This window comes from Sminthopsis crassicaudata, chromosome 4 (genome assembly GCF_048593235.1).
Source record: "Sminthopsis crassicaudata isolate SCR6 chromosome 4, ASM4859323v1, whole genome shotgun sequence".
In the NCBI taxonomy this organism is placed as follows: domain Eukaryota; kingdom Metazoa; phylum Chordata; class Mammalia; order Dasyuromorphia; family Dasyuridae; genus Sminthopsis; species Sminthopsis crassicaudata.
In genome coordinates, this window is record NC_133620.1 from 341,284,371 (window position 1) to 341,298,236 (window position 13,866).

The 13,866-nt window shown below is 39.4% G+C and overlaps 1 protein-coding gene across 3 annotated transcripts in view; it reads right to left on the reverse strand.

Annotated features, from left to right (window-relative positions):
* The window catches only part of ITGB3 (integrin subunit beta 3), an 81,776-nt gene that overhangs the window by 54,111 nt on the left and 13,799 nt on the right, over nt 1–13,866 (reverse strand). For all 3 annotated transcript variants that reach the window (XM_074260958.1, XM_074260957.1, XM_074260956.1), the window contains exon 2: nt 6,070–6,155. In XM_074260958.1, the coding sequence (XP_074117059.1) occupies nt 6,070–6,155 (86 nt within the window). The remainder of the gene's footprint in view (nt 1–6,069; nt 6,156–13,866) is intronic.

A 13,866-nucleotide genomic window follows, 5' to 3' on the forward strand; every position in this document is an offset into this window, starting at 1 on the left:
TGCTGTCTTGGGGAGGAGGGGAGAGGGAGAAAGAGGGAGAAAATCTGAAACACAAGGTTTTACAAAGGTGAATGTTGAAAGCTATTTTTGCATGTATTTGGGGAAATAAAAATAATGTTTTTTTTTAAAGCACTGGGCATTATGGTTAGCACTGGGGCATGAGAAACAGAAACTAAAATGGCCCCAGTTCAAATACCTTTCAAATTTGGCTAAATGAAGGAGTTTATTTTCCTTAACTAAACATAGTAGTAATGGGTTTTGTTTTTTCTTGCTTTTTCAGTGGGAGTGTTTCAGAGAGGGAGATAGGAGAGAAAGAATTTGGAAGTGAAAATAAAATTGAGTTAAAAAAAAAAAAAAAGGAAATACCCTCTCTAGCACTGAATGCCTAATGTATGAGGCAAGAAGAATCCCCCTTCTAAATTCCATTACCTCTGATCCTAATCAGGACATGAGAGGATATTTCAGAGGCTATTTCAGCTTTGGGTACACATTCTCCCTTCAATGACCCTGCTTTTTGGGCCTGAAATGTTCTCCCTCCTCACCTCTGCCTTTTTGGTTTTCCCGTATTCCTCTAAGTCTCAACTCAAATTTCCCTTCTTTATGAGGCTTTTTCCAGGGCCCCTCACTACTAGTCTTTTTAATGATTCTTTCTAATTTATCTTAAATATACATAGGTGTTTTCACATAGCCATCCTCATTAGATTGTGAACTCCATCAGGGTAGAGACTAGTTTGTTTTTCTTATTTCCCAGAACTTTAGCCCAGTGTCTGACACACTGTAAGCATTTTATAAATGCCTGCTGACTAACTGATTGCAAATTTCCTCTATAGCCCCTCTTTCAGTCCTGTTTCTATATTTAAAAATGTCTACCTTATCAAAGATTCCAGCTGACCACAAGGTTCTAGAGGGAGAGAGCCTCATCCCAAAAAAGGCAAAAATTAGGTGAACCAGGGGGCTGATAGGAAAGGCTCTTTTCAGCTGTCTACTAGAGAGAGGAAGGGAAGGGAGAGACCGGGGAAGATCAAGTCACAATAAGCTGTGAGTTTGAAGGCCAGAAGGAGCAGTGTAGAATACAGCTAGTCTCTCTTTCCAAAAGTAATAGTTTTTTTAAGGAATTGGAGCCAACGTGTTTGGCTCTGCTGCTGGTCCTTATGGTTTGTTATGAATTTCCTCAGAGATCTAAACACTGAAAAATAAAAACTGTTTCCCACCCCTTTATCACTCTTTTTCATGGACACTGACGTCAGGGGTCAGGATTATAATTACACAGGGCTGCTCCTCAGCTCAGCTCCCATTGATAACACTTAGACCAAACAGGCAGTGACCTCAGCAGAAGACTCAGTCAGTGTTTATTAAATGCTTACTTTCTATGTGCCAGGTACTCTGCTAAGTGCTGGAGATACAAAGAAAGGCAAAAATATGGCTCCTGCTCTCCAAGAACAGGGAAAACAATGTTACCCATTTAATCCTCATAACACCTCTATAAGGAAAGCTGATATCTCCATTTTTGTTGTTCAGTTATTTTTCAGTCATTTCAGACCTCATTTGGAGTTTGGTTTTTTGTTTGTTTGTTTTTGGCACAGACACTGGAATAGTTTGCCATTTGCTTCTTTAATTTATTTTACATATGAGGAAACTGAGGCAAGCAGGATGAAGTGACTTGCCCAAGTCATGCAGTAAGTCTCTGAGACCAGATTTGAATTGAAGAAGAATCTTCCTGACTCCAGGCCAGATATTCTATCCACTGTGCTACCCAGCTACTTTCCATTTTACAGATGAGGAAACTGAGGCTGAGAGAGGTTAAGGGACTTCATTCTTCACAACAACCCTATAATGTAAGTTCTCCAGGTGAGGAATCTAAGGCTAAGAGAAATGAAATTACTTATCTAAGGTCACAATGCTAGTGTTTGAGATTTTGAACTAAAGAATTCTTGACTCCAAATTTAGCACTCTATTCACTAGACCATCTAGCTGTTTTCTTACTTAGAGAAGTCATTTTGGAGACAGATAGTTGAGGCAGTAGATGGAACACCAGCTCTGGAGTCAAGGGGACCTGAGTTCAAATCCAGTCTCAGACATTTACTAGTTATGTGATCCTGTGCAAGTCACTTAACCCAGATTACCTTCTCCCACCTCACCCTCCCAAAAAAAGAAAGGTCAATTTTTTTTTAACCACTCAGACTGAAGAAGTAATAGAAAAGAGGAAAAGGATAGAAGTAGGAAAGGGGTGGAAAATAGGGGTAATACTCTAGAAAACTACTACCACCATCATGATATAATGAGATGATCAAATCATGTGGAGGCTAGAAAAGTGACCTCTAAGTCATTCAATAAGATGGGGGGAAAGCTCCCTCCTAAAGTTGCATATGCTTGCTGTACTGGATATGGGTCTACCTATGACAAAGAAAAATGAAAACACCCTGCTACATGTTATAAAGAAAGAACTCTTATCGGGGAGGCTGAAGACCTTAATTCAAACTCAAGTCTAGCAACCCAGTTACTAAGTGACTTAGCCTCCCTATAATATTTCCCATCTCTAAATGAGATCAATGCTGAAAGAAGCATCCTAGTTTATTGTTTAGCTGATCATCATGTCTGATTCTTCATGACCCTGTGGATTATACAGTCCATGGGATTTTCTTGGTAAAAACACTAAAGCGGGTTGCTATTTCCTTCTCCAGTTCATTTTACAGATGAGAAAACTGAGGCAGAGTTAAGTGGCTCACCCAGCATCACACAGGTAGTATCTGAGGGGAGATTTGAACTCAGGTTTTCCTGAATGCAGGCCTGGCTCTTTATAGACTGTGCTACCTAGCAGCCCACAAATAATTGATTTTAAGTTCACATAATAATCACGCATCAGAACATGAGCTTGAAATAAGGTCTCCTGATTCCCAGCCAAAGGCTTTCTTTAGAACAGGAAGCAGCTAGTCATCCCTTATCTTTGCCTTGTGACTAGCCTGTTTCTTTTCCAGCATACATCCTTTACTTCTTTTCTTTTGATGTTCCCATTGGTTGTATTCTGTAGCTTGCTCCTGCCAACTATGCCCCCCTTTGTTACTTTCTGAGTGATATTAATTTTTAATTCTTTAGAGATTACTATATGTTTCACTGCCATAGAGCAAAGTCAGTAGAATGGTGGTATTTTTAAAATGGGTCTTTGTTTCCTAGGGTCACTAAAGGAAATTTGCAATTTCCCAAAGGCAATGTAACATATGCTCTCCTCCTAGGCATGTGGTAAACTTTATAGTCCTTTTTCTAGGTTTCAACTTAAATGGGATGGTATTGGAAGGAAAGCAGCAAGGCTGAAAGGTCATTTGGTTTACTTCAAACATTCCAACAATAACATACACTAAGCATTGCTCACCCCTAATTTTCTCTGGTTTATACACTTTCTTCAATCCAAAGTAGTTTGTGTCTTTTGAAGATTTTACAATCTATTTTTCAAGATCCTCCCACGATGAGATGGGAAGGAAGAGATAGGGAAGAGGAGATTTCAATCTGGACAGTAATTGGAGAGGGTGAAGTTTTGGTGTTATAAGCAATAATATTAGAAATCTAAGATCACTTCTTCACAACTAAAAGGGACAGGGGCAATTCAATAGATAAACAGGGAAAAAATCCCACACCTCAAATTGTATGAGCCTGGTGGACTGGACATAAGTGTACATATGGCAAAGATAATTGAAAGTACCCATCCATACATTCTGTGGGATTTTTGCCTGTGCGTAGGGAATGCCCTCCTGCTTAGAGAATTATCAGGACAGAATTCTGGATTTTTGCTTCCTGTCTCTCTAAACAATGTATTCTTTCCTTCCTATATCCCCCTACTATTACTCACAAGTATTTCCCATTGATACATTTTATTTCCCATTAAAACTGGCTTCCTTTGTCTTTCCCCTCTCTTTTCTCCTTTTTCCTGGATCCCTTTCCCCATCTCCTCTCCTTATTCAATGACAGTCATATTTTTTTTCCTTAACCACAGGATTTCTAATTCTCCCATTTTCACTTTCTAAGGGAATTTCTTAGCTGGTTTCCTGATTGGCTCCTCCATGCAAACATCCTCATCTCCTTATTCTCCAGTCATGAAATACTAGCACTCAACATTCCCTAACCACAAGCACGAAATTTGCCAGGCTTTCCTTGGTGTCCTACATTGGTATCTCTGAAAAATAGTTTCTTTATCTAAGAGCCACATGCCCCATTTCCTTAGCAGGAACCCTCACACACAGGGACCATACCCACTCAGAACAGTAGAAGTTATGAGATCAAGAAGGGGATGATGCTTTTCCTAGATCTGTTTAGTCCTGAAGATACACTGAGAAATTAAGGTTTTTGTCCAGTGTCATACAGCTAAAGTAACTCTTGAATTCAGAAGCTCCTTAGGTCCTTAACTATTTCGATTTTCCCCTAATTTGGTGCAGAGGAAGAGAAAAGACTTTAAGAAGCGATCTCAGATTTCTATTATTGTTGCTTATAACACAAAACTTCACCCCCTCCAATTACTGTCCAGGTTGAAATCTCTCCTTTCCTATTTCTTCCTTCTCATCCCATAGTGGGAGGGGCTTGAAAAATAAATTGTAAAATCTTCAAAAGAAAATTTTTAAAAGGTTGAAGTTCAGAGAGGAGGAAGGAGTAGGGAGACTGAAATGGGAAGGCCATATGAGACACAGGGGAATGTAAGGTAGGCTGGGTAGGGCAGGGCAGGGGTGAAGAGAAAAGCATTTCTCTCATCTAGAAATGTTTCATTGGCTCATCTAAGACAATGTGACCCAGATGAGTTATATCTCAGAACAGGACCCATGCAGAGAAACACTGAGGCCAAAACAGAGGGCAAAACCAAGTACTGCTGACCCAGTCGTCTAGTTTAAGTACATATTCCCTTCTCTGGCTCCCTGATCAGACCTAATAAGGTTTCCTGTTCTGGAAACTCTCAGAAGAGATCAGTAACCACTTGCACATCAGAAAGTAGCTCTGGGGTGAAGAAAAAAGGAGGCAATAAGTCTGGGCTAAGTGGTCAGAAAGTCTTGTCCTAAGGATGTAACTGGAATGGAGGCAGCTCCAGTTCTTGGAGAGAAGATGGAAAGCTCCTTCTGGGATAGGTTAAAAAGAATGTAGACTAGAAGAGGCTTCAAGGAACCATTAGTCTTGGCCCTCAGTTTTGAGATGAAGATAATGACAGGAAAACATTATCCCAGGTCACATAAGAGTGAATACCAAAATCAACCAGTAAACATTTCAATCAGTAAACATTCATTAAGAATCAACTATGTACCAGGCATTGTACTGAGTGCTAGAATCAGGATTCTAATCTTCTGGTGACAAACCCAGTTTATTTTCTAGCACTTGTACTTCACCATTTAAAAAAAAAAAAAAGTGTCAGAATCCCATCAACCTTACATCATAGGCCTTGTGTATTGCTGGGTTAGCTGGAATTGTTAATGAACTTTTTATCACCACAAAGTCTCTGTGCCCCAGTCCTAAAGAAACATTCATGCCCTCAGAAATATTCATATTCTTGGCTATTACAAACCATAGACCCATGCCTAGACATAGCTAATCCTCTCGCCACTCCAAACAACAGAATCAGTCAGAAGCTTTGACCCAAAATTTCTTTCAGAATAAACATCTTCCTAACCCTTGAGGAAAATTTCTTCTTCTCTATGCATTATTCATACTTGAGATTTATATGGACAAACAGCTCCACCTCCAAATGCTACTTTATATTCTCTTCCTCCTTATAGGATCCCATGTCATTCCTTTATTTTTCTCCATAATTCCATTCCCAAAAGAAGGTCTCCAAAGAGAGAAAGGGATCACTGCCCATTTGTAGGCAATACCAGGGTATCTAGGTAGAGTGAAATAGACTGCAGGGTCTGGTTCCTAGGTTCTATTCGTGATTCTCCCAGGAAGCCTGAGAAAGTCCATTCCCTAAATAGAGTTTCCATTTTCTTCCACATCAGCAATAAACAGAATTCTCCCTAGTCTCCTATATAATAGGAAGCTCCTAGACAGCTCCTGAAACAAGAATTAATTAAGCAGGTAGGTGGGGACATGTCTGCTGCTTACCTCATCTGAGCACCAGGCACACAAAGGGCTCACAGCAAGGCACTGCTGGCAGGAACTCACCCCCCGGGTGGTACAGACATTGGCTCCTGGAGAAAAGATATAAAGGGATTAGAGATTAGTTGGGGCGACATATGTAATTATGTCCTGCTTCATTATATTTGAGTTTCCAGAGATATAAATCATTCTCTCCTCTACACACACACACACACCCCTTGCCCTGTCTTCCTCCACTTGAATATTTCCTTACCTAACCCAAAATTAACTAAATAAACATGCCTAGACTTTAATCAGTCAGATAAATAGTCAGACAGTCATAGTCAATATACAGACCACTGTATACGATGGTGGCTTAATGGATAGAATACCAGGCCTGGAGTCAGGAATTGTTAATTAGCAAGTTCAAATCTTACTAATTCTTCCTAAATTCAAATCCAGCCTCAGACACTTACTAGCTGTGTGACCATGGGGCAGCCATGTCACCCTATTTACCTCAATTTCCTTATCTGTAAAAATGAACTGGAGGGGCAGGTAAGTAGTATAGTGGATAGAGCACCAGCGCTGAAATCAGGAGGACCTGAGTTTGAAATATGGCCTCAGAAACTTGAAACTTAACACTTCTTAGCTGAATGACCCTGAGCTCCCAAAAATTCCTAATGGGTTCACAAAGAATTGGACACAACTGAAAATAAATGAATAACAACAAAACAACACCATGTACATACAATACAGATCTATAATAATCACAAGAGTAAGGGGAGGTAATTAATGAAGATACAAAAAGAGAGGAAATAAAATCCCTTCAAACAAGACTTAGAGCTAAATCCTTTAAGCCCATCTGGCCCAACCCCTTCATTTTATGGATGAAGAAACCAAGGTATAAAGAGATGAACTGTTTGTGGTATGGTAGAAAGAAGCTTAGATGTGGGTCAGAACACCTAGGTAGAAGTCTTGTCTCATATATCATTTACTAGTTTTATGATCTTGACATTGGACCTCAGTTTCCATTATAAAAATGGGGATAATACCTGTCCTTATACCTGGTCAGCATAGCATGGTGTATAGAGAGGGCCATCTTTGAAGTCAAGATTTTGTTTGGGATCTGCCTCATTCACTTTAAGACCAAAAAAGAGACTTAATGTTTCTGTCCCAAGCAGACTCTAAGTTGCTGATGACTCTCCAGATCAAAATTCCCAATAGAGGCAAAATTAGAAGTGCAAAAAATAAATAAATAAAAATAAACAAAGTTATCCTGCCTACCACACAGAACTGTTCTGGGAACCAAATAAAATATATAGCAAAGCATTTTTTAAATGAAAAATCAAAACTTGAAATTATTATTTTTACTGCTAATTCCTCTACATTCCAACTGGTGACACACCCAATGCAGCTGCACCATTTGCACCTGCCTATTTATACTACTGCCTAAAACCTGCTCTTTCCAACAGATCCTAAAAGCCTACGGCTGAGGAGAGCAGGAGGCCAAGCCGGGGGAAAAAGGAGGACCTTCTGGAAACCTCCCAAGCATCCTCCCTTTCCTTTTCCTAAGGGCAAAGGAATAAGGAATAAATTCTAGGATTTGGCTCAACTATTCCAAGATTAGATGTCACAGTAATGCTCTCCAGAAACCAGAGAAACATTGATGATAGGGGAAAGGAGTGGGACAGCCAAATTAGGACTGGAAATACTAAGGTGAAGGGCAAAGGTACTTACAGTTGGCTTCTTCAGGAAAATTTCTCTTCCTCAGCTTAGATCAACTTCTCTGATTGATCTCTCCCACTTCCAAATTCTCATAGTGGATCTCTACCCTGAATTTAACTTGATCTCCCTCAAATCAAAGTTATCTGTGTACCCAATCTTCCCTTGTCATCTCTAATATAGATTGTAAATTCCTTGAGAGCAGTACTATGTCATATCTAGAATTGCATAAGAAGTGACTAGCATTGTGCTTTCTTAATTAGTATGTTAAATCAAACCAGCTTCTTTCAAGTAAACCCTTTTTTTTTTTTTTTAAGGAAGATTTATTTAGATTTTCGAGATTCATATTATCAGGGCCAACTACTTTTCATAGCCAACTTTCTGTGACTGGCTATTTAAGCTGTTTCCTAAGTAGCCCTTTAGCCTCCTACTTGGGAGGAATTTTCCTGGATGTCAACATGTTTTCCCAGTGTCTCTTAATAGTTCTTGGGCTGAAAAGAGACAGTCTCTCTGTTCATTTTACCAGAAAATTATAAAATTTCTCTTCACACACATGAGCACATTTCCAAGCATTAGCAGGGAGGTGGAATAGAAAGCTTACCAAGGAGAACTGAATTCTATTAATTAGCCAAATGATCTGGAATAAGTCAGTTCTGCTATCTGGGCCTTACTTCCCCTAACTGTAAGGTGAAGCATGAGAGCTAGATTATATTGTGGTCACATGGTCTCTTCCCAATTAAAATGTTCTGTGACTCTAAGATTTGACACTCCATTGCCAGTTTAGGGAGCCAGATCCCTATCTTTGACCTCCAACATTAAAGTCTGATTTTCTATTCCATAAATGAAATTGCAGCTTATGAGTTGGTATTAAATTTCTCAGAGAAAGGCATATGGTATTGTATGTGTATTAAAAGTATTCCCTATGCACTCCAACACAACTGTCAATCTAATATGTTGAGTCGCCTAACAGGCAGTTAAAAGGGCTATATAGTTTGTGTTTACTGCTATAGCTCATTAGCCCCCACTGTTTATCTTCCCCCTAAACAGATGCAACTAGACCAAAACAAAAGCATTTATTCAGAAGGCATAGTAAGAACAGTAACTACAAAACATCCCTTTCTCTCTTTTATCCCATGAAACACACTCTCCCACGTATGCACATCAGAAAATTGGTTACTGAGCATAATGATAATGAGGCATATATGTAGGGAATACAGGTAGACAAGGTAAATAAAGTCTCTACTACTACAGTGTTAGGATTACTAAGTGAGAACTGAGGTTTTCTGGACAATTACAAGGTGAGAACTCAGGTTGACTTGATAGAGGGGGAAAGCTCATTGGCTGGGGTGGTTCTTCCCAGAAGCCCTTGCATTATCCCACGCCCATTCTCTGGGAGAATAAAAGAGAGGACTCTCAGAGAAAGAAGAGGACTCTCTGCATTACATCAGGCCTGACGGAGCTCTCTGCAGGAAGGGAAGTCACTTCTTTGGACAAGAGTTAACAGCAACTGCCTGGAGACAACGGTTCGTTACAGGAAGAAGAATCTGTCTGAGAGATTTGAGTAGACACAGCATATCTCTTCCCAGAGAGCGATCCAGCAGCTTCTAGAGACAACAGCTCATTACATTTGGCGTCCACACGTGGGGCAAGGACTTTTGCTTATCCTGACAAGAGGAGCTAGACCAGACCTTCGCAATTTGGCGCCCGAACAGGGACAGACACAGTCCTGATTCCAGTGGAAAAGCTTCCAATCTAGATCTCAGTCTCTCTGACCCAGAACCGTGAGTAACGAGGAAACTTTGTTAAAGATTAAGTGAGCGTGCTAATAGATAAATAAGGAACTTAACTTGTTAAGGGCTAAACCAGGAATCTCTTATAGTGAAATGGGGCAAACACCTTCTGTTCAAGGAAAATGTTTAGAGAGCATCATCAAGGTTATGAAAAGCCAAGGATTGATTATAATTTTAGAGGAGATTAGTGAACTTTTAAGAACTGTGAAGGTTATATGTCCTTCTTTTTCTCTGGAAGAAGAATTGGATCCAGATGAATGGGAATTAGTAGGAAAGCAATTAGGTGAACACTACAATTCCAGGCCAAACTCAATTTCCAAAGATACAATTCATATATACAATGTAATCCAATTGGCTTTAAACAATGTTATTCTAAAGGAAGAGATGAAGGAGCAAAATGGGGAGGTGTCAACTAAACTAGGTGAAAAGGATGAATCAGATAACAATGAAGTTAAGTACAATTCTGAGCAACAGGAGCACCTCCCATCTCCTCCCTCAATTAACCCTTCATGGGTGGAGCAAGAAGGAGGAGAGGAAGAGGCAGAAACACAAACAGAATTGCCTGTGAAGCAGCCTAAGCCTATGACAAGATTAGAAAAAGCATTGGTTAAAGCTAAGAGAGAAGGACAGGATATAAGTGATTTTATACATGCATATCCTGTGATTGAAAATATTGACTCTGTAGGTAAAAAAAGGAGAAGATATGCACCTTTAGATTTGAATAAAATTAAGGATTTGAAAAAAGGTTGTACCCTTTATGGGGCTACATCAGCTTATGTTAAAATGTTACTAGATGGTTTGTCTTATGAAGTCCTAACCCCGAATGATTGGAAATCCATAGCAAGGATATGCCTGGAACCTGGAGAAAATTTATTATGGCTTTCAGAATTTCATGAATTATGTAAAATTCAAGTCAGATGCAATTTGGAAATAGGAGTTAACACACAATTCACTTTTGAGCACTTAGCTGGTGAAGGTCAATATGGAGAGAATTCGGAACAGATTAATTATACCATGACAATATATGAACAAATTGCTAAGGCTGCAATAAAAGCTTGGGGTGTCCTTCCTGGACAGAAAGATCGTGGAGAGGCTTTCACTAAAATACAGCAAGGTCCCAATGAACCTTTTCCAGATTTTGTGGGACGTTTGCAAACTGCTGTCAAAAGAACTATTGGAGAAAATTCAGCTACAGAAATAATGACCAGACATCTGGCTAAGGAAAATGCCAATGAGATTTGCAAAAGAATTATATGGGGATTAGACAAAGATGCTCCTTTAGAGGAGATCATAAGACGCTGTGCTACAGTGGGAACAAATGCTTTTTACACCCAGACAATGATGAACATGCAAAAACAGGGTCCCTCCTGGCAAAGGCCTTCTAGAGAAACTCGGCGATGTTTTCAATGTGGAAAAATTGGACATCTAAGAGCTCAGTGTAGGTATGGAGATACAGTGAGGAAACAGGGTGAGAGAAGACCTAAAACCCCATGTCCAAAATGCAACAGAGGACTCCATTGGGCATCAGAGTGTAAACTAATTCAGGGAAATAGGATGAGGGGCCCAGATCCAGGGCCCCAGGCAAAAAAGACTTGGGGCATGATGGCAGCTGATGTTACACCTAAAGAGCCTTTAGAAGGTCAGGACTCTGATTTGATCAACCAGCAGAAAAGTAATCACATGGTAGAAAGGGATTACCTGATAAGTGAGCCAAAAAGCAATCAGATTGCAAAAATGGATTACACTTGGGGAGAATACAGGCCTTTTAAACCAACAGGGCTGTGTCCAGTGCAAACAACTCCAATGTAATTGTCAGATGATGAGAAGAGATTTAGAAAGTGGTAAATAGAAGGAAATTAGATAGGTTAACTGCCTGGGAGAGAGGGTTTGCTTGTATTTCTTCAGCAGGAGAAGGAATCAGATGGGTGCCAACGAGTCATATTCGCCTTGTCCATCAGAGAGAGACAGAAAAAGAGAAAGACCTCAAAATAAAGGAAAAGATCTAAGAAACATCTGACACTGAAAGAGCATGGATAATAAGAAGACTGTTAAAGAACTTTAAAATCAGCAGGAATCATTGGACTTCCTCACACAAGATGAGACTAATGGACAATGGACTTATGGACATTTATAAATTTTCAATTTATGATTATGTTATATACTTCTAGCATGTGTTACGTTACTATGTTACTATGTGCTTATGTAATTTATGTAATTATCTGTAATACTTCCCATATTGATGGATTTATGTTTCAAGGTCATGACTGTCCTATGTTCTAAATCAAAAGAAAGGGGGAGATGTTAGGATTACTAAGTGAGAACTGAGGTTTTCTGGACAATTACAAGGTGAGAACTCAGGTTGACTTGATAGAGGGGGAAAGCTCATTGGCTGGGGTGGTTCTTCCCAGAAGCCCTTGCATTATCCCACGCCCATTCTCTGGGAGAATAAAAGAGAGGACTCTCAGAGAAAGAAGAGGACTCTCTGCATTACATCAGGCCTGACGGAGCTCTCTGCAGGAAGGGAAGTCACTTCTTTGGACAAGAGTTAACAGCAACTGCCTGGAGACAACGGTTCGTTACAGGAAGAAGAATCTGTCTGAGAGATTTGAGTAGACACAGCATATCTCTTCCCAGAGAGCGATCCAGCAGCTTCTAGAGACAACAGCTCATTACACTACAGGATCTCAATGTCTTTTCTCCCCTTGTGGAGTCTTCATGAAGTTTCCCCTTGGGTACAGCTCTTCTAGTCTTGCCACTGGACAATTTTGACTCTGGAGGAAAGTTGGGCAGTCTTTTGTCTTAATTCTTACCTAGCTGATAGTCATTAAATAGGAGTAGCTTCAGACAGACTAATTCCTGGAAAAGACCTTAATTTAGAAAGGCCACCATTACTTCCTGAGCCATTGCCAGATTATCTTCACCTTTGTCTTGCCACTGGACTCTGGAGGAGAGAGAAAGGCTGACAACTTTGTGCTGCTCTGCTTCACTCAAATACAATCCATGTGCAAGTCAAAAATCACCCTCATACCCACATGTGCAAAAATGTTTGTGGCAGCCCTTTTTGTAGTGGCAAGGAACTGGAAACTGAATGGATGCCCATCAATTGGAGAATGGTTGGGTAAATTATGGTATATGAATGTTATGGAATATTATTGTTCTGTTAAGAAATGATCAGCAGGATGATTTCAGAGAGGCTTGGAGAGACTTACATCAACTGATGCTGAGTGAAATGAGCAGAACCAGGAGATAATAATATACTTCAACAGTGATATTGTATGAGGATGTATTCTGATGGAAATGGATATCTTCAACATAGAGAAGAGCTAATTCAGTTCCAATTGATCAATGATGGACAGAATCAGCTACACACAGAGAAGGAACACTGGGAAATGAGTGTAAAGAGTTCTCATTTTTTGTTTTTCTTCCCAGGTTATTTTTACCTTCCGAATCCAATTCTTCCTTTGCAACAACAACAACAACAAAATTCGGTTCTGCACATATATATTGTATCTAGGATATACTATAACATATTTAATATGTATGGGAATGCCCGCCATCTAGGGAAGGGGATGGAGGGAAGGAGGAGAAAATGCAGAACAGAAGGGAGTACAAGGGATAATGTTGTGAAAAATTACCTATGCATATGTTCTTTCAAAAAATGTTATAATTATAAACACATGTAAAATGTATGGGATTGCTTGTCATCTAGGGGAGGGAGTAGAGGGAGGGAAGGGAAAATTTGGATAAATGAATACAAGGGATAATGTTGTAAAAAAAAAAAAAATTACTCATGCATATGTACTGTCAAAAAAAATTTATAATTATAAAATTAATTTAAAAAAAAAAATGAGCAGAACCAGGAGATCATTATACATGATAACTTCAATATTATATGATGATCAATCATGTGGCTCTTTGCAACAGTGATAAGATGATTGAGGCCAATTCCAATAATCTTGTGATGAAGAGAGCCATCTATACCCGACTATGGGAACTGAATGTGGATCACAACATAGCATTTTCATGCTTTTTGTTGTTGTTTGCTTGCATTTTATTTTCTTTCTCTTTTTTTTCCTTTTTGATTTGATTTTTCTTGTGCAGCACAATAATTGTATAAATATGTATGCATATGTTGGATTTAACATATATTTTACCATGTTTAACATATATTGGATTACTTGCCATCTAGGGGAGGGAGGAAAGAAGGGGAAAATTGGAAAACAAGATTTAGTAAGGGTTAATATTGAAAAATTAATCCGTGAATATGTTTTTGTTGTTGTTGTTGTTGTTGTTGTTTTCCCCCCCTGAGGCT